The sequence below is a fragment of the Euleptes europaea genome, chromosome 18 (assembly GCF_029931775.1).
Source record: "Euleptes europaea isolate rEulEur1 chromosome 18, rEulEur1.hap1, whole genome shotgun sequence".
Lineage (NCBI taxonomy): Eukaryota > Metazoa > Chordata > Lepidosauria > Squamata > Sphaerodactylidae > Euleptes > Euleptes europaea.
In genome coordinates, this window is record NC_079329.1 from 21,490,132 (window position 1) to 21,511,043 (window position 20,912).

General features: G+C 49.0%; 1 protein-coding gene across 1 annotated transcript; it reads left to right on the forward strand.

Moving 5' to 3' along the window:
* The first annotated feature begins 4,478 nt into the window (after positions 1 to 4,478).
* On the forward strand, positions 4,479 to 16,831 carry LOC130489550 (brain-derived neurotrophic factor-like). Its single transcript, XM_056863305.1, has 2 exons — positions 4,479 to 4,589; positions 16,194 to 16,831. Exon 2 carries the CDS (start codon positions 16,215 to 16,217, stop codon positions 16,827 to 16,829), a length of 615 nt encoding a protein of 204 aa, XP_056719283.1. The 5' UTR covers positions 4,479 to 4,589; positions 16,194 to 16,214; the 3' UTR covers positions 16,830 to 16,831.
* The last annotated feature ends 4,081 nt before the right edge of the window (positions 16,832 to 20,912 follow it).

A 20,912-nucleotide genomic window follows, 5' to 3' on the forward strand; every position in this document is an offset into this window, starting at 1 on the left:
CCTCCCCCCACACACACCCAGTGACCCCGACTCCATGCCCAGAAGATGACCAAGATGCCGTCCCTCTCATGAGCTGCCTAAGGTCATAGAATAAGCATTGCATCAGATAGATGGCCATCTAGCCTTTGCTTAGAAACCTCCAGGGAAGGAGAGCTTACCACCTCCCGAGGAAGCCTGTTCCATTGAGGAACCACTCTGTTAGAAAATTCTTCCTAATGTCTAGATGGAAACTCTTTTGATTTAATTTCAATCCATTGGTTCTGGTCCGACGGCAACAGAAAACAACTCAGCACCATCCTCTCTATATGACAGCCCTTCAAGTAGTTGAAGATGTGGAGATCCCAGATCCTGTGGATCGTGGCTAGGCTACAGGATTCTCTGGTGGATGGCTTCTGAGCAGCAACAGTCAGGAGCGCCGGGCTGTCAGGATTTCTGAATTATTTGGGAAGGGAGGTCTCCCGGGTTCAAACAGAGGAAGAGAGTGGAAGGCTTAAAGCAAAGAAAGCCTGCTTCATTGATGTTATAATTAAGTGCTCAAGCACCAAATTAAATCATTGGATTAGAATTTGGCATCCTCAGAACCTTGGCTTTTAATTTTACAAACAAAAGCAAGTTTCTGGCCCTCATGGGGAGAAAAACTTGAAACTGCACAAGGGAATCTTGGAAAGAGGCAGTGGCTCTTTGAATACCTCTTCCTCCTTTCCTGTGGAATACTATTTACTGGCTCCACAAACCCCGTTCACCTCAGTCCCATATCCTTTCCTCTTTTCCAATCAATGTGCTTGGAAGTTATTAAACCTAGGAAGCAGACACAGGTGGTCGCTTGAAAGCAGACAGAGTCATTGTATTATTATGTGTTAATAAGTGCCCTCCCCCCAAGAAACTCAAGATAGCAAAATGTAGTTTTTCTCCCTTTGAATCCTCATTTTAGCCTTACAACAGCCCTGTGAGGCAGAAGAAGAAGAGTTGGGTTTTATATGGCGACTTTCTCTACCTTGTAAGAAGAATCAAATCGGCTTACAGTCTCCTTCCCTTCCTCTCCCCACAACAGACACCTTGTGAGGTAGGATAGGCTGAGAGAGTTCTGAGAGAGCTGTGACTGGCCCAAGGTCACCCAGCTGGCTTCATGTGGTGGAGTGGGGAATCAAGCCTGGTTCTCCAGATTAGAGTCCGCCATTCATGTGGAGGAGTGGGAAATCAAGCCCGGTTCTCCAGATCAGAGTCTGCCGTTGCTGTGGAGGAGTGGGGAATCAAGCCCGGTTCTCCAGATTAGAGCCCACCACTCATGTGGAGGAGTGGGGAATCAAACCCAGTTCTCCAGGTTAGAGTCCACCACTCTTAACCACTACACCCCGCTGGTCAGCCTGAGAGGCAACGATCAGGCCAAACTTTCCCAGCGAGATTCATGACTGAGTAGGAACTTGAGCCTGTGGTCTGCTGGTCATGGTCTGAGCCTCTGCCCCCTAGGCAACACTGTCCTTTGTCAGAAAAGAACCAGAGCTGGCCGGGCTGCGTGGGGCTCCTCATGCAGCAGCAAGGCCTTTGTTTGTTTTGTCAACAGCGGGTACACAGTGTGCACCGCCCAGGTGTTGCCCTAGGTGGGGAGCCAGATGCGTCCCTAAGAGGACCCGTCGGAGGAGAGGAAGAAAGGGTTAGCGACTGCAGGCCAGAACTGTCGGGCATCTCCCGCAAAAGCCCCCGTTTCCTGCCTCCCTGATCGGCGTCACGGCTGGAAGGTGGCAGGTCAGAGCCTGCCCGGTGCTAAGCTACGCATACCTCCTCGGAGCAGGGGCTGGTTCCCTTTGCACATTTCGAATGCCTGCAAGCTTTGCACAGCGGGCCCCCGCAACCCCCTCTCTTCTCTCCTGGGAGGGGAGCGAGGTCACGGGCGCCGGGCATTGTGGGAAAAAGATGGCTTATGCAAATAGCCTAAGGGTCAGGCTTAACTCTCTCTTCGGGTTGTTTGTTTAGCCACTAGGCACCACTCCCCTGCCAGAGAGCCCAGGCGTCCAGGCCTCGCCCTGTTCTAAGCCACAGAACGCAAGATCCTAGGGTCCTTCCCCTGCTCTTGCTACGCCATGAGGAGGACACCCTCACTTGCTTCCCACAAAGAACTCAGAAGACCTAGCTCCTAGTTTTTCTGCTGTAGCTACTCTGACTGACCTGGTTCTCGGAGTCCCAAGTACTGATAGGGTTGCCAGGTCCCTCTCCGCCACCGGCAGGAGGTTTTTGGGGAAGAGCCTGAGGAGTGTGGGGTTTGGGGAGGAGAAGGCCTTCAATGACATAGAGTCCAATTGCCAAAGTGGCTGTTTTCTCCAGGTTGACTGATCTCTATCGGCTGGAGATCAGTTGTAATAGCAGGAGATCTCCAGCTAGTACCTGGAGGTTGGCAACCCAATGGACTGACTACCTTAGCCTCTTCTTTTCCACCAGCTACCCGACTTATTGGGGCAGCTAGGATGGCTGACTCTTGGTCCCCTCTACCTCCAGCCCACCGCACCCCAGACTTTTCTTGTTCCCTCCCCTTATTCTGCCCACCAGGCAACACTATTCTCTTGGAGGACCCAAAGGAGATCTCAGTGCAAAAAAGAGCCCTGCCCGGACTGATCTCATGCCCCCTTTCTCTGCAATCGCACCCAGCCCTTCATGGGGTGAGAGATATTTATTTCCCCTGCCTTCCCCCATCCTATTTCCCCTTCCCTATCGAAAGAGCGCAGTGTGATGATGGTGATAAAGTTTATTGTTTGTGGCCGAAGGCCGTCCCAATCTATCATACAAAACATTAAAATAAGATTAAAATAACATGAAATAACTTTAAAACAATCTGACCCCCAAGAAGCTAGAATTAAATATGTTAAATTCCCTGATTAAAAACAGCTTTCGCTCGGATTTTCTTGGCACTTTGTAGGATACATCAATTGGCGTCTGATAGGAGAAAGAGCAGCTTCTCTGGATCTGGAAAAAGATGTATGCCCTTCAGAAACACTCCAAGAAATTTAGATCTGGGCTTGGTGTAAAGATGACAGAATAAGGTGTAATGGATTAAGTCCTCTGGAGCGGCAAAAGAGTGAAGTGTATTGGCGGGGCGAAATAGGTAGAGGATGGGTTTAGCTCCTCCTAAATTGACTGTGGGGGCTGTGGAAAGGGAAGGGTTTTTTTGGAGGGACTACGTCACTGGCAGTTCAAAGGCGAAAGGGATTAGCCACCCTTCCTAGCCCCATCCCCCATGTGGCAGTCCTCCCCAGATGTTGCTACATCTGGATCCCATTCCCTTGGCTCCGGTCAGCAGTTGCAGAATCCGCAGGCGTCACCTGATGTTTCCCAGCTGCCCCTGGGATAGGATGGGGAGTTGCTGGGCAAAGAGGTGTTCCCTAAACCTCGTTACAAAAGTGTGCAACTGTGTATAAAGGTGGGGATTACCTGCATGACCAGGGAGTGCGTTGTTTGGCATAAGAGTAGCTACTCCTTCAAGCGTTTCAGCCTCTCTGGGTTGCAATTTCCAGAGGGAGGATAAAGTTTTGGATCTGTTTCCAGATCCCTGCCATGTGAGAAATATTCCGAGGGGTACGCAGGAGCTCAGGTGAGAGCCAGTGTACAGGAGCATCAGGTGACAGCCAGTGTGGTATAGTGGTTAAGAATGGTGGTTTGGAGCAGTGGAGTCTGATCTGGAGAACCGGGTTTGATTCCCCACTCCTCCACATGAGCGGCGGAGGCTCAAGAAGAGTTGGTTTTTATATACCGAAGAGTTTTATATACCGACTTTCTCTACCACTTAAGGGAGAATCAAACCGGCTTACAATCACCTTCCCTCCCCCTCCCCACAACAGACACCCTGTGAGGTAGGATGGGCTGAGAGAGCTGTGACTAGCCCAAGGCCACCCAGCTGGCTTCGTGTGGAGGAGTGGGGAAACAAATCCAGTTCACCAGATTAGCTTCCGCCGCTCATGTGGAGGGAGTGGGGAATCAAACCCGGTTCTCCAGATCAGACTCCACTGCTCCAAACCACTGCTCTTAACCACTACACCAAGCAGCAGGTTCTTCCACAAAAACAACAAAGAAAAAATATAAAGGCTCTATGGTCCGAGGGTCTCAATTTATGGGCTGAAGAACACTGCTTTGAAGGATCAAAACGGGGGGGGGGGGTCTGCGGTCTAGGTCTCCTGGGTTCTGGCCACTGACAGCTTGGATTTCTCTTTCCTTCTCCAGATCCTGTGACTGACACCAAACCCTGCGCCCACTCTGCGTCCCCTGACGGACTTCCGTCTTCTGCAGTGCAGTCCTTGGTCATCAGCAGGAAACGGTGCCCTCTGGGAAAGGGTCCGTTCCTCCTCGCTCCTCCCAGAGAGAAATAAGGATGAGGCTTGAGGTTTGCGGAGACCATGAGGAGTCCAGCTATTCAGGCACATGAACCACAAGCAGGTAGCAGAGCTCAATAGGAACTGGGCAGCACAGAGAAGCCGCAAAGAAGAGCACACTCTTCCCAGGCTGGCTTGCATCAGGAAGTATCAGAGCAAGACTCTAGGCTGCAAGGTCATGAATAAAGCCCAGGATCTGCTTGGCTGTGGCCGAAGGAAACACTGAAACTACAGGTAACCTCCCACTTCCCATATCTGAAGGACTAACAGTTTTATAAGTTTTGGAAGAGCCCCGTGGCGCAGAGTGGTAATCTGCAGTACTGCAGTCCAAGCTCTGCTCACGACCTGAGTTCGATCCCGACGGAAGTTGGTTTTAGGTAGCCGGCTCAAGGTCGACTCAGCCTTCCATCCTTCTGAGGTCGGTCAGATGAGTACCCAGCTTGCTGGGGGTAAAGGGAAGATGACTGGGGAAGGCACTGGCAAACCACCCCGTAGACAAAGTCTGCCTAGTAAAAGTCGGGATGTGATGTCACCCCATGGGTCAGGAATGGTCAGGTGCTTGCACAGGGGACCTTTACCTTTACTTTATAACAGTTTTATTATGGCATAAGCTTTCATGGCCTAGAACCCACATAGGCCTTCTATGCAGGGATGTTTCCCTGCGGTCACCCCCACCGTCTGCTTCGGGGCTTCCTTTCGATTGTGCATGCCTTTTCTGCCTGTCAGAGGTCACCTCGGTCTCCCCACACATTTTGCTTGTGTTCTCCAGATGCTGATTTAGCCAGAATCTGGAAAACGCTGGCAAAACGTGCGGGGAGAATGAGGCGGCCTCTGACGGGCAGAAAAGGCATGCACAATCAAAAGGAAGCCCCGAATCAGTCGGCGGGGGTGACCGCGGGGAGACATCCCTGCAGCTTTGTCGGCTGCATGAAATGGAAACTTCACCTAGCAGAAATAAATATAATGAGAAACTGATGTGGATAAATTGAACATATCACCTAGTACTTGATCCCTTTAATTGGAGGTGCTGGGGATTGATTCCGGGGACCTTGTTCATGCGAAATGATGCTCTGCCTTTTAAGCGAAAGCCCCTCCTCAAATTTCGAAGAATAGGTTAACAGATAATGAAGGGCAACGGGTATTGTTTGTACTGCTCTGCAAGACTCTAAAGCCTATAGAATTAGCACAGTGGCTCTTCTCAACGGCTGAAATGGTTGATAACACAAATTACCTAGTTACACTGGGCAATTTGACATCAGCCGAGGCTAAGAAAGGCAGCTGTCCTGTTTAAACCCAGGTTAAGACAAACCCGGAAGACTGGCAGTGCTGTTGTGGTTGCCTAGCAACAGCTACTGAGGACATCTGTTTCATAAAGCTGCAGGCAATTCATTTATCATTCTTTTTTTTTAAACCATCCCAGGTTTTTTTTTTTAAGATGTCATATATTACTGCAAACCTGGGGCTTTCCTCAAGTTTGAAGAAATATCTGACTTACCTGTCCATGACTCCAATCTCCGATTTAGGTATCCACAGACTTGGCCACGTTGAGATTTAGATATGTCGATCAAACAAATCCATGGGGAAAGGTCTATCAATATGAGCCACGATGACTAAATTGACCTTCTGTTTTCAGCAGGGGCCAACAAAGGAAAGGCCTTGACCTCTGTGCTCTGTTTGCCGGCCCTCTGTGCTCTGTTTGCAAGGCCACTGGTTGGCCACTGTGAGAAACATGATGCTGGACTAGGTGGTCTGAACCAGCAGGGCTCTTTGCGTATTTTAATGCTTTGCTGGGGTGAGCAGATTTCAGGCTTGTATGATCTACTTTATTTTTAAAAAAGCAGGACTCCAGGGTCCACTAACCACAGCTGCTCATAAAATAGCTGCTTAGGGGCAGAATCGTGTGAGTCAGGGGGAGGAACACACAGAGAACACTCACTTCCTCTAGCTGTATAACTACTGCATGTGCATACAAGTTCACTATCACCAAGCAGTATCATCAACACACTATATCAGGTAATCGTAGACCATCTTAACACAGTCCAGGCTTACAACACTATCGCAAGCATGAAGTAAGAACTAAAAGTGCATTCAGAGCAGATTAATTAAAGCAGATGAGCCGAGCTGCAGACATCATATATAGATTAACATGCACGTACATGTAGCATATTATTAAGGAGGAGAAGCAATAAAAGACCGTCTTAGATGACATACACCCATTTTACAGAGGAGGAACACTGAGGTTGAGACTAATCACAGGAACAATCAATGAAGCCATGACAGCAAACTGAAAACACATGCACAGCAGATAACTCAAGGAAGTGAGTCCAGCCAGAAATAAGTTGTACGTACTGCATTATATAATCTAGATAATATTACCTGTTTTACAAATATGAAATATAGAGGATTATCTAGATGAGAAGTGAGGGATCTGTAATTAAGATCTCTCTTTTTAAAAGCTAATTAGCAATTGCTTTGAAAATCAGGGAGGGTCATGAGGGAGTTAACCCTTTCCTCCCATTCCTCCCATTGCCAACTGCCAGGTAGTTTTCAATAAGAAACAACAGCACGAGGCTCATGTGCAATGTTACAGTCTTATCTTTACTCTTGAGTAGACGACAATTCTTTACTCTTGAGTAAATCACAATTAGGCGATCTCCTGCTAATTCAACTGATCTCCAGCCGATAGAGATCAGATCACCTGGAGAAAAAGGGCAGCTTTTGCAATTGAATTCGATGGCATTGAAGTCCCTCCCCAAACCCCGCCCCCTTCAGGCTCCACCCCCAAAATCTCCCGCTGGTTGAGAAGAGGGACCTGGCAACCCTACTGTGAAACGAATCCTCTTCTCTGGGACAGAAACAAGATTGGCAGTCTTTATCAGCTAGGGTTGCCAACCTCCAGGTACTTAGCAAACAAAAGACAGCAACAAATTGCGAAGAATGCAAGTGGTATTAATTTATCATATCCACTATCGCATAAAAAATAATAATTCTGTATATAGTACTGGGTATACTGGAATACAGAAAGGCAAACTTGCCAATTACAACAGGTACAACAAATAATACAGTTATGATTGTTCAAAAAATACACTGTGCATAGTAGCATGTGTAGCTCATCACTTTGTCCAAGAGGAGTGTTGTGAGTTCTTTCGACAGGTGTCTGGTAACCATCTGTTTCGGCTTATATCAAAGCCTTCCTCAGGGACCATTAAATCATAACACAATAGCTTAATACAATGCAAAAACGCAAAAGGCATAAGGAAAAGAATAAACTACAACCAGAATAAAATATGCATAACATAAAATAGAATAGAGTACTCACACGCTTGCTGTTAGTAACTTGCTTGCGCATTGGCAAAATATCTCAGTCATTACATTCTATTTAAGCATTGCTAACACCTGGGAGACTATTATCTATCAAGCCTTCACAGTTAAAGATACAGTTACATTATAAAGTTATATAGACATGGTGCATAAAGCTCTTATAAGAAGCATGCCAAATCCATAGAAGTATTTAATCCTTTAGGAATAAGGGTGTCAAAGAATTGGATATATTTGGATTCTTGGCTCCTTAATATAAGGTCTATATCAGACCTATCATATTTAGTTGTAGCAATAAAGCGCCAAAGTACAAAAAATGAAAGTTCCTATCAGTATGGTTTCTGTCTAGGAAGTGTTGAGTCAGGGGTGCTTCAAGCACTGTATTCCTAACCCTAGACCGGTGCTCACTAATCCGATATTTAATGGCTCTTTGTGTCTTACCAATGTACCAATATTGGCACGCACATTTGATAACATAAATAAGATTTTTTGAATCACAATTATTAAAGCTGTTTATAGTAAATTTCCGATCTGTAACAGGGTTTGTGATTTCTTTAACAGTTAACATAAATCTACAACTCTGGCAAGAACCACACTTAAAATTTCCTTTAGGTAAAGTGGATGTTATAGTAGGACGTGGTATCCTATTCACTAACAGGTCCCTAAAGGACCTAGTGCGTTTATATGCCATGCGTGGTGGTAACTGGCAGCCTGGAAGATGCTGAACAAGATGCCAGTGTTTGAGCACAATGCGTTTGATCAAAGGGGACATTGACGTGTATTGCATTACACAAGTAACACGTTTGGAAGATTGTTTGGAGGTCTGCATTATCAAATCTTCCCTTGATTTGTTCTGAGTTTTAATTTTAGCCTGCTGTATGATATTTTTAGGATATCCTCGTTGTCTTAAATCCATTTCAAAATGTTGTGCTGACCTTACAAAATCCTCTTTCTCTGTAGAGTTCCGTTTTAAACGAAGCATCTGACTGTATGGGAGATTGTCCCTCAAATGGGGCGGATGGAACGACTTATAATGCAATAAGGTATTGCGTGCCATTTTTTTCTTATAGACCTTTACGTCTAAAAACGGAATATCTTCCATGCTGCACTCCCCGCTTAATTGAATATGTGGATCACGTTCATTTATCCATGTAGTAAATTCTACAAAGCTAAGGGAGTCGTGCACGGCCAAAAAAATGTCATCAGCGTATCGAACATAAAAAAAGATTTTCTCACAAAACGGATTATTATGCAGTATATGCGCATGCTCGAAAGCCACCATATAAATGTTGGCTATCGATGGCGCGCATGCGCTACCCATCGCAACTCCGTGCGTCAGTAAATAAAATTCCTCATTGAAAATGAAATAATTTTTCTCCATAACAATGTCCAGGAGACTTAAAAGAAACTGAGTGGGTGGTTGCAAGAGAGGGCGAGAGTTAAGCAGATCAGCAATAATGTTACGCACAGCGTCTGTAGGGACGTTAGTATAAAGGGCGTTTACATCTAGAGTGCAAAGTACTGCATTTAAAGTTGCTGTCTTTTGTTTGCTAAGTCATTGTCAGCACGCTAACTTTAGTTTGCCACACAAACCTCCAGGTACTGGCTGGAGCTCTCCTGCTATTACAACTGCTCTCCAGCCAATAGAGATCAGTTCACCTGGAGAAAATGGCCGCTCTGGCCATTGGATTCTATGGCATTTAAGTCCCTCCCCTCCCCAAGCCCCGCCCTCCCCAGGCTCCACCCCAAAAACCTCCCGCCAGTGGCAAAGAGGAACCTGGTAACCCTATCATCAATAGTCTTATGGAGCTATTGGCTAATCAGGAAGTAAAGGAAGGCTCCTGCTCCATGTACAGGCAGGCATGGATGGGCCAGGTTTAAAGGGGAAGAAAAGCCTTCTGCTTGCAGTTAAACAAAGTGATCTCTGTTGGTTGGAGATCAGTTGTAGTAGCAGGAGATCTCCAGCTAGTATGTGGAGGTTGGCTCAAAATAATAAACATCAATCTCAAAAAACAACAACAATTGTGTTTATCTTACTGTCAAATGTATTGAAAATAGACCACCAAAACAAATGAAAAGTGTGTCAAAAACACACACAATAGCCTCGCAGGGCTTAAGGCAGTGCCAATAGACTGAAAATATAGGAAAGCCGAACAGCTAAACAAAAATAAAGCCTCCCAGGCTGAATATAAACCATGGTTATAAGCAGTACACAACAATAGTGGTGGTTGTAAGCAATACACAACAATGGTGGTATTACAAACACAATAGTAACAAAACAAAAATGCGGCCCAAGGTGGGTCCGTCGCAAAGACGCGTTTCGAATCTTCTTCAGTTTGCCGACCCAACCACTTTTAGAGAAGGAATTAGAACTTAGTAGAATAGTTCATCACATGTATAACCCCATCTGATACTACAAGATGTTAAGGTTTTTTCATAATTTTGTTTTTGACACACTTTTCATTTGTTTTGGTGGTCTATTTTCAATACATTTGACAGTAAGATAAACACAATTTTTTTTTTTGAGGTTGATGTTTATTATTTTGAGCCACGTGCTGCCTCTTTGTGCAGTATCTGGAGGTTGGCAACCCTATGGATTAGGTGGCAGGTTAGTACTCCCTGGACTGTCTGGTGAAGGCATTAAAGAGGCAGGCTGGTCGGAGTGGGCTGGGACCAGCCTGAGTTGGTGGGGCTCTGCGCCAACCAGGTTTGTTTCCCTGCTCCTACACATGAAGCCAGCTGGGTGACCTTGGGCTAGTCACAATTCTCTCCGAACTCTCATCCCCACCTACCTCACAAGGTGTCTGTTGTGGGGTGAGGAAGGGAAGGCGATTGTAAACCTCTTTGAGATTCCTTAATGGTCGAGAAAATCGGGGGGGGGGGGGGGCGCTGCTGCTGCTACTACTGCTTCTTCTTCCTCCTCCTCCTCCTGTACCTTTTTAGTTATTACAAAGATAATTGTAGCTTCAGAGGGACAATGTAAATTGTTAACAAGGTATGAGAAGCAAGTGCTAAACATGCAACCCAGCAACCCTTCCTCCAGCTTCGGAGCAGCTGCATGGGCTACTTATTAGTTTAAAAATAAACAAACATGAGAGATTCTGTTAATGCTTCCCTTACATCCCATCTGGGTTAATGCTGTGGCTAATCTCAAGGTCAATCAGTTGAGGGGGGGTGCAAAACATGTGCAGAGCAGATAACTTATGAAAGCGAGCCAAGCCACAAACTATAGACCGAGGCACGCATATACAGCCATGCAGACACATCCTCTTTCATATGCATATATAACCACACACATAAGGCACACATAAAACCAACCCCTCACCCCCCAGGCAAACATAACAGACCCAGAAAGGGCACATCACTCACAGCAAACCAAGAAGAAGAAGAGTTGGTTTTTATATGCCGATTTCTCTACCACTTTAAGGGAGACTCAAACATGGGGCTGAGAGAGTTCCGAGAGAGCTGTGACTAGCCCAAGGTCACCCAGCTGGCTTCATGTGTAGGGGAAACAAATCCAGTTCACCTGATTAGCCTCCGCCGCTCATGTGGAGGAGTGGGGAATCAAACCCGGTTCTCCAGATCAGAGTCCACCTCTCCAAACCACTGCTCTTAACCACTACACCATGCTGGCTTGCAGCACTTACCGGTACTCATAAATGCACACTTAGAGGCACAAAACATAATGTATAATGTCTCTTATATCGAAGGCACATACAGCCATAAAGATACACGCACACAAAAATGTGATAATCTGAACAGTGATGAGCCTGCTCCAGAGTGGCATACTGGTAATAGTGTCAGTAGGGTTGCCAGGTCCCCTCCGACCACTGGTGGAGGATGGGGGGCAGTGTTGACAGATCCAGGATGACAGATCCCAGGGGATGGAGCCTGGGGAGGACAGGGACCTCAGGGGGGTACACTGCCATAGAGGGCCCCCCTATGAAGCTGCCATTTTCTCCAGGGGAACTGATCTCTGTAGTCTGGAGATGAGCTGTAACTTTGGGAGATCTCCAGGTCCCACCTGGAGGCTGGCATCCCTAGGTGTCAGACTAGGATCTGGGAAACCTGGCTTCAGATCCCCACGCTGCGATAGGAACCTGCTGGGTTACCTAGGGCCAGTCATTCTCAGCCTAATTTACTTCAGGGTTGTTGTTGAGAGGACAAAATGGAGGAGAGGAGAAGGATGTTGTAAGGCGCTTCCGGTCCCCGTTGGGGAGAAAAGCAGAATATAAACATTTAAACAAATGATAGTTGTGCAGCCTGGCAGCACTTTCAGCCCCGAATTTGCATCCCTGGATGTAACTGATTGATTAAGGCATATCTATACCACCTCTCAGCAAATAAACAAACAAAAAACAAATAAATAAATAAAATCCCAAAGCTGCATGCAATATGAACTAAAAGAAAAATTCTGGAAAAAAATCAATGAAATCAACAATGAAATGATAATGTTTTTCTGTTGACTGTGGCCTTTTATGCAGGAATGTTTCCCCGCAGCCATCCCCACCTACTGCTTTGGGGCTTCCTTTTGATTATGCATGCCTTTTCCGCCGGTCAGAGGTCGCCTCGTTCTCCCCATGCTGTTTTACCCAGAATTTGGAAAATGTGGGCAAAACGTGCAGGGAGAGCGAGGCGACCTCTGACCAGCAGAAAAGGCATGCATAATCAAAAGGAAGCCCCAAAGCAGTCGGTGGGGGGTGGCTGCGGGGAAACGTTCCTGCATAAAAGGCCTGCAGATAACACCAGTCTTTTTCCACAAAGCTGCTGTTTTATAAGTGGCTCTGGTTGGCAGATCCCAGTTAAAATGTAAAGTAGATCATACACGTCTCCTTCAGGGCAGGATCCACCCCAAGTTGAGAACTTTGCCCCTGTCAACTGTCATCACTCAGACAAGAGACCCATTCTGTTGTGCCCAGGTCAAGTTCAAAGCATCGCTGTTTTCACCTTCCATTGATGAGGCCGTCAGAGGGAGGGGAGGAAACCGGCAGGCACCCCTCCATCTTCCCTGGATTTGACAGCTCAGCTTCACACATTATGGAGTACACAGGTTGGGTCTGGGGTCCCCACCATTTATCAGACCCTGACTCGTTTCACACTTAAGATCAGGGAACTAAAATTCCTAAGGGCTGTGGGGCCTGAGTCGGCTCCTGAATGCGGCATAGGAGGAGAAGGGGCTTCAGCCTTTCTTCCCATGCCATTTCCCTCAAGCTGTGGGAGGGGCTGTTTGGTCTTCTTTGGGACTCTACATTGCTGCACTTAGTACATGTGGAGCCCAACAGCAGAGCAAACAGCCCCCCCCCTACTCATAGGGCTGCCAACCTCCAGGTAGTGGGGGAGAAACAGGCACCTCTATTCCTATTGAAGATTGTGGCTTCTCATTCATCTTGAATATTGAACTTGAACTCATTACTTACTTGGTACTCTGCTGAGACCTTTGAAAGACTTTTTGCCCTTTGATTGTATATTTTGTACATACTGTGTGTTGGTTATAGTGTGGTTACTTGTGTTTGTACATTGTATGTATATAGGTATCTCAGTAGCTTATATAAATTGCACCTTGTTTGTAAATATTCTTCGAACCTCCAGGTAGTAGCTGGAGATCTCCCGCTATTACAACTGATCTCCAGCTGATAATCAATTCACCTAGGGAAAATGGCCACATTGGCAGTTGGACTCTATGGCATTGAAGTCCCTCCCCAAACCCTGCCCTCCTCAGGCTCCGCCCCAAAAACCTCCCACTGGTGGCGAAGAGGGACCTGGCAACCCTACCCCTACAGCTGTCTCAGCTTGGGAAAATGTTGTAGGAGGGAAGACTGAGGGTGAAAACGCATGGTCGCATTATCCTCCTTTAATCCCTGTTTCAGCCAGGATTCATCCAGGATCGAACCCATGCGTTTCACCTAATGTGAGTTTAATCCTGGCTAAAACAGGGATTAAAGGAGGATAAAATGACCATGCGTTTTCACCCACAATCTCCTCCTTCCCTCTTGCCACGCTCACGAGCTGAATCTGGACCAGCAGCCCTCGGGAACATTAATTCCCTGATCTTACGTGTGATGCAAATAAGGTCTCAGGGACTCCATCCCACCTTGTCCCACACGTATCATCTAGTGGGGCCCTCAGGAAATAAACCGATATCCCTGGAGTCCGTCCCCTCCGCTCCCCTCCAGAAATGGCAAGGTACTTTCCTGATAATGTGTTCCAGTCAGCAGCCTCGCTGCCGCATTTGGGGTCAACAGAAGTTTCCGAACAATGTTCAAAGGAGCCCCCAATGCAGTGTGTTGCTGTAATCTAATCTGGGCGTGATTGGAGAACAGATAACCGTAGCCGGCTCTTGCTTTTCCCGGAACTGGTGCAGCTGGCAAAGTTGGTTCAAGGTGGGGCCTGTCACAGATGAGACCTGAGCCTCCATTGGGAAACACAGGCAGCATCGCGCCTCCGGCTGCAGACTCGCTCGGTCAAGGAAAGGGGGACCGCGTCTAGAAGAGGCTGGCATGAGGGCCGATTTCAACATGACAAAGCACACAAGTTGGGTCCAGAGGTCCCCACACAGTCGCATGTGAGTTCCTCAATTTCTAGGGTTACAAAGGACCTAGGGTGGGGACCCCAGACCCAACACTACTCTGTAGTGAGGGAATCAGCCCCCAGGGTTAGCAAATCTACAGGTTCTCGGCCTGGACTGAGTCTCATCCTTGAACAAGCCTCCACCACCACTTGAGACCTCAAAAACGAGGCCACCATGGCTGTCATCTTAAGAACCAGCATGATGAACACATGAAGCTGCCTTATACTGAGTCAGACCCTTGGTCCATCAAAGTCAGTATTTTCTACTCAGACCGGCAGCGGCTGTCCAGGGTCTCAGGCTAGAGGTCTTTCCCATCACTTACTTGCCTAGTCCCTTTAACTGGAGATGCCAGGGATTGAACCTGGGACCTTCTGCATGCCAAGCAGATGCTCTACCGCTGAGCCACAGCCTGCCACCTGTGATGGGAGCTTGGGTCCTGAGGAAGCCGAAGAGAGAAAGGAGGCAGCATCTCCAAAGAAAATGGGGGGGGGGGTAAATGATAGGGGAAAATGATAGGGGGGAAAAAGATGCTGCGGTCATTAGGCAGGGATGTTCTCCAGTCCACCACAACTCAGTTGACATTCAATGGATGTAATTTCCACCATTGCATTAGAAAATGTTCCCTACCTTGTTGAGCCTATATACATCCTTTCAGATTTTTGAAGAGCGGCCCCAATCACAAAATGACTGCCAATCACAAAATGTTGAGTGGGTGGGTTACAAGCCAAGCATCCTCCTATTATGTATAGGGTTGCCAACCTCCAGGTGGTGGCTGGAGATCTACTACTACAACTGATCTCCAGCCGATAGAGATCACTTCCCCTGGAGAAAATGGCCGCTTTGGCAATTGGACTGTATGGCATTGAAGTCCCTCCCCTCCAAACCCTGCCCCCCTCAGACTCCACCCCCAAAATCTCCAGGTATTTCCCATCACGGGGCTGGCAACCCTAAGTATGTAGGTCTCTTAGGGTTGCCGGGTCCCTCTTTGCCACTGGTGGGAGGTTTTGGGGGTGGAGCCTGAGGAGGGTGGGGTTTGGGGAGGTGCAGGACTTCAAAGCCATGGAGTCCAATGGCCAAAGCGGCCATTTTCTCCAGGTGAACTGATCTCTATTGGCTGGAGATCAGTTGTAATAGCGGGAGATCTCCAGCTACTACCTAGAGGTTGGGAACCCTATCAACGGCATTGTACAGACACAGAAACAATGCCTCCTGGGCTCTTTTGAGCCACTCCTTCCTTCAGTGAGGTGAAGGAAAGACGGAATTGGCTCTTTGCTCATACGTATGAGTTCCGGCTTAGCATGTGAACTAGCAAGAGTGCCAATAGCGAATCCTGACGAAGAAAAAACTCAAAACAGGTGACTGCCGGATACCTGTCTTTTCGAGGGATCCCTTCGGGGCTCCCTAGAACCACAATTCAGGGTCCAGAATTACAATTCCAGCTGTGGTGACATCGGGATTAACGCACTACTGGAAAGTCCACGAGATACAAGGACTATTTATGAGAGGAAATAAATGGACGTTTTTCTTTGGATCCCATTTGAACATTTGTGTAATGAACTGTACTTATTGGTTCTTGTAGGTTATCCGGGCTGTGTAACCGTGGTCTTGGTATTTTCTTTCCTTGGTATTTTCTTTCACAGCCCGGATAACCTACAAGAACCAATGAACTCTGACCGTGAAAGCCTTCGACAATATTTTGAACTGTACTTACTTACCTCTGTTGTCATACTTGAGTACATGACTGGATTTATATTTGTATTCTAAGTGTTCAGCGTAGTTGTCAATTACATGTTATTACAAATTGGAGATTCTGATTTAGCGCACGCCTTGTGAGCCATAACGGCTGTTATTTGGTTGAGTGAAGTTGGCAACCCTACTTGCTGAACGCATGGGTGATTTGGGCCTGGTGCTTTGCCCTTTTCCCAGACGTGTTCCTTTTTCTCCTCACACAGGTCTCCGCCGCACAGGGAGTGATGCTTATTCTGTTCCATGTCATGCTCACCCCACTGCTCTGCGTCACCTGCGCCGCGCCACTTCGAAACAGCAGTGCCCTCGCCAACACTACTGAGGCCCTCTGGGCTGAGACCCCTCTTGGGGACTGGGACCTCTTCTCTCCGCGCGTCACCCTTTCAAGCTACCATCCTGTGGACCCCCCTTTGCTTTTCCTCATGGAGGACTCCGGTGCCCAGCCGGGGCAGGCCGCTAACAGAACCCTGAAGTCGAAACGGTCACTGGAGGGGGCCATACGGCGGGGGGAGATGTCGGTGTGCGACAGCGTCAACGTCTGGGTGACAGACAAGCGGACGGCCGTGGACATTCGCGGGAAAACGGTGACGGTGCTTTCGGAGGTCCAGACGCTGACGGGGCCCCTCAAGCAATATTTCTTCGAGACCAAGTGTAACCCCGCGGGGGGCACGGTGGGCGGCTGCCGTGGCGTGGATCGGCGCCACTGGATCTCCGAGTGCAAGGCGAAGCAGTCGTACGTGAGGGCGCTCACCATGGATTCCGACAAGATTGTGGCCTGGCGCTGGATCCGAATTGACACCTCCTGCGTTTGCACCCTGCTCACCCGCACCGGCCGGACGTAGGGGAGCGCAGGGAGGGGAAAGGGTGTAATCCATGATTTCTTAGCGGCGGATCAAGGCTTTTATCCTTCGCACCACAGCAGAGGACGGTGTCCAGCTACGGATTGGTGGGATCCCGAAGCACAACGTCATCTCTTATTGGCTGAGGGGGCACATGCGCAGTGTTCCCACCGCCCATGAAGATGGGGATAAGGCCCCTGCTGATTGACAGGCAATCAGCCGCGGCTCACAGGTCCTCTAGCCAAGACTGGATTCCGTAGCGTAGCCATGCCTATAGGATACGGCCCATTGGCTGACGTCCTTCTTCACAAGATTGGCTGACGGCCTTCTTCCCACGGCTGGAAAGTGGCCACTGGCAGATTGGGTGGACCAGCTGGGGAAAGGGGGGAAAATCCATTTGGGAGACGGCCACAAAGATAAACGGAGTTCTTCATGGATGACTAATGATCAGACGGGCACATGTGTTTGCCACATGTGGCCAGGGCATTGTTGACGTGGGGCTCTTGGTTTAGACCCCCTTTCCCTGCAAATCCTGCCTTTTTCCGCCATGGACTGCACAGTTAGGGTTCCCAACCTCCAGGTGGTGGCTGGAGATCTCCCACTGTTACGACTGACCTCCAGCCGACAGAGGTCAGTTCACCTGGAGAAAATGGCCACTGGATTGAAGTGGGATTGAAGTCCCTCCCCTCTATGGGATTGAAGTCCCTCCTCTCCCCAAACCCCACCCTCCTCAGGTCCCCCCCCCCCATTTGTTCAGGTATTTCCCAACCTGGAGCTGGCAACCCTATGCACAGTGGACTTCGGTGCGTGTCTCTGTAGGTACGGGCTGTTCCATCCGCTGTTTCCCAAACTCTGTACCCCTTGGTAACCCTTTCCATCGCTATGTATCTACCAAGGTTCCCCTGCGCTTAACAGAAAGTTCTTGGGCATGTTTTTGACTGCATGTGGCCTGCCAGCCCCACAATTGCCACAGGGGCTGTGCCCCTACAGAGCAGCCACCATTCCCTTTGGGCTGTGGTTTGGAGGTTAGGGTTAGGGTTGCCAACCTCCAGGTACTAGCTGAAGATCTCCCACTATTACAACTGATCTCCAGCCGATAGGGGACAGTTCACCTGGAGAAAATGGCTGCTTTGGCAACTGGACTCTATGGCTTTGAAGTAGGGTTGCCAGGTCCCTCTTCGCCACCAGTGGGAGGTTTGTGGGGTGGAGCCTGAGGAGGATGGGGGTTGGAGCGGGGAGGGGCTTCAATGCCATAGAGTCCAATGGCCAAAGCAGCCATTTTCTCCTGGTGAACTGTTCTCTGTCGGCTGGAGATCAGTTGTAATAGCAAGAGATCTCCTGCCGCCACCTGGAGGTTGGCAACCCTACTTTGAAGCTGGTCTTCTGTTACCAGTATGGAACTCCTGATGCATTCCTAAGGAATCCCAGAGTTCTGGGAACCCCGTTATGAAAACCGCTGTGCTTGATCAGAGTAACCTCTGGAATCTCTCCCCCTCCCCCTTTCGCTTTCTCCCCCTCTCTTCATATTTATTACCTCCCCTCGCCTCCAGCTGTGTCTGAACCTGTACTGTCATTTTGATTGTTAACTTATTTATGTACCTCACTCTTTGCAAGAAATACTTTCTGGGGGGGGGACACGGTGGAGCGAGGGGGCGCTTGGATTAAAAGAATGAGAAGCACGCCTGCTACTTCACGTGCAGTGTCTTGGCTGATGTGCAAGCTTCGGCGAGTGCGGAAGGCAAGTGCCTTGGGAAGGAAAATCGGGCCACCACAAGCTCGCTAACGTCTCCCCGTCCCAACAAGTTGCATTTTACACACAAACACACACGGAAGCACCCACACCATCTTGTGGCTCCGTTAGGGTTGCCAACCTCCAGGTAGTAGCTGGAGATCTCCTGCTATTACAACTGATCTCCAGCTAGGGTTGCCAGGTCCCTCTTCACCACTGGCGGGAGGTTTTTGGGGCAGAGCCTGAGGAAGGTGGGGTTTGGGGAGGGGAGGGACTTCAATGCCATAGAGTCCAATTGCCAAAGCGGCCGTTTTCTCCAGGTGAACTGATCTCTATTGGCTGGAGATCAATTGTAATAGCAGATCTCCTGCTAGTAGCTGAAGGTTAGCAACCCTATCTCCAGCCAATAGAGATCAGTTCCCCTGGAGAAAATAGCCGCTTTGACAATTGGACTCTATGGCATTGAAGTCCCTCCCCAAACCCTGCCCTCCTCAGGCTCCGCCCCAGGTCCCCCTTCCGCCGGTGGCGAAGAGGGACCTGGCAACCCTAGGCTCTTTGGTAAACCCCCCCCCCCAAAAGAAAACAAGGGGGGACTTCAGACTCCCTCCCTGCCTGCCTGGAATTCAAATAGGGGAAGTGTCCATGACTGCCATCCCATGGCAATAAGTGGAATTGCAAGACCATTTCCTGAAGGGGTATAGAGTGCCGCTGCTACAGGCCAAACTGCAGGATACATTGGCCTTATATGCAGGGACGTTTCCCCGCGGTCACCCCCGCCGACTGCTTCGGGGCTTCCTTTTGATTATGCAGGCCTTTCCCGCCCGTCAGAGGTCACCTCGCTCTCCCTGTGCGTTTGGCCCCGTGTTTTCCATATGCTGTTTTAGCCAGAATCTAGAAAATGCGGGCAAAACGTGCGGGGAGAGTGAGGCCACCTCTGACGGGCAGAAAAGGCATGCATAATCCCCCAAAGGCCCGAAGCAGTCAGCGGGGGTGACTGCGGGGAAACGTCCCTGCATAAAAGGCCGTTGTTTAACAAGTAGGTTCTGGGTCGCCCAGCAGTCGCAGGGAACGTACCGGTGCACCGAGCCTCTCACTGGAGAGTTATTTGCATAACTTTTGAGCTGCAAATGGAATTGCCGAGTTGCTGCAAAACATATTGTGTAGTCTGGCTGCTGGATGACTGGTTCTGTAAAAATTAGCAAGTTAGTGTTACTGACGCGATTCAAGACTTCTGTGTGGGAGCAGGTACACATGAAGCAGCCTTATACTGAATCAGACCCTTGGTCCATCAAAGTCAGTATTGTCTACTCAGACTGGCAGCGGCTCTCCAGGGTCTTGGGCAGGGGTCTTTCCCATCACCTACTTGCCTAGTCCCTTTAACTGGAGATGCCGGGGATTGAACCTGGGACCTTCTGCGTGCCAAGCAGATGCTCTACAAACTGAGCCACAGCCCCTTATTTTTTAAAATAATCCCATATAAAGAACTAGGGACACACGTTAGGGTAGCCAGGTCCCAACTCTCCTTCGGGGGGGGGGAGATTTTTGGGGTGGGGACCACACGCACAGAGCCACGAGCGGCGCGATCCCGTTACTTCTGGTTTACTTCCGGAAGCGCTGGATTATTTACCACTCAAACCCCCATTTGAGTGGTAAGTCGTCCCTTCATGCTGCGGCGCTTCCAGAAGTAAACCAGTAGTGACGGGATTGCGTCGCTCGCAGCAATTGCCTGCCATTCCAAACCACCTGGCAACCCGAACACAAGTTCTGGCCAGTAATCCCATCATTCTTCTCAGCCAAGTTTGTAGCCTTCCTCCAACTTACATGGCCCTTCTGCTGAAAGAAGAGCTATGTTACATTAGAGGAAGCTTCTTAGGGGACAGGTTGTGGCTGAGTGGTAAAGCATCGGCTTTGAGTGCAGAAGGTCCCAGGTTCAATCCTTGACACCTCCAGTTAAATGGATCAGGGCGTTAGTGAAGCGAAAGACCTCAGCCCGAAATCCCGGAGAGCTGCTGCCACTCAGAGTAGTCCAGTGATATTCACTCAGTGGCTTGGGAGCCACAGCTGGCTTTTTGATACACCACCTGTGGCTCTTCTGAACACCATTCCCCATAGGACTGCCAGGTGGGTGGTTTCGGTGGGCAATTGCCCGCCAACCCGCCGAGCTGTTCCGGAGAGGGATCGCGTGCATTACGTCACTTCCGGGTTTACCCCCCCCTGGAAGCGCTGCATCCCCACATCCCCTTTAGCACAAAGTGATGTAACTGCGTCGTGCGCAGCTGCACATAATTGCCCCAGACCCCAAAAACCTCCCGCCGATGGAGAGGAGGGTGGCCTGGCAACCCTAATTCCTCATCATG

Coding starts and splice junctions, on each gene's coding strand:
- LOC130489550 (XM_056863305.1), top strand. CDS start 16,215: ATGCTTATTCTGTTCCATGTCATGCTCACCCCACTGCTCTGCGTCACC.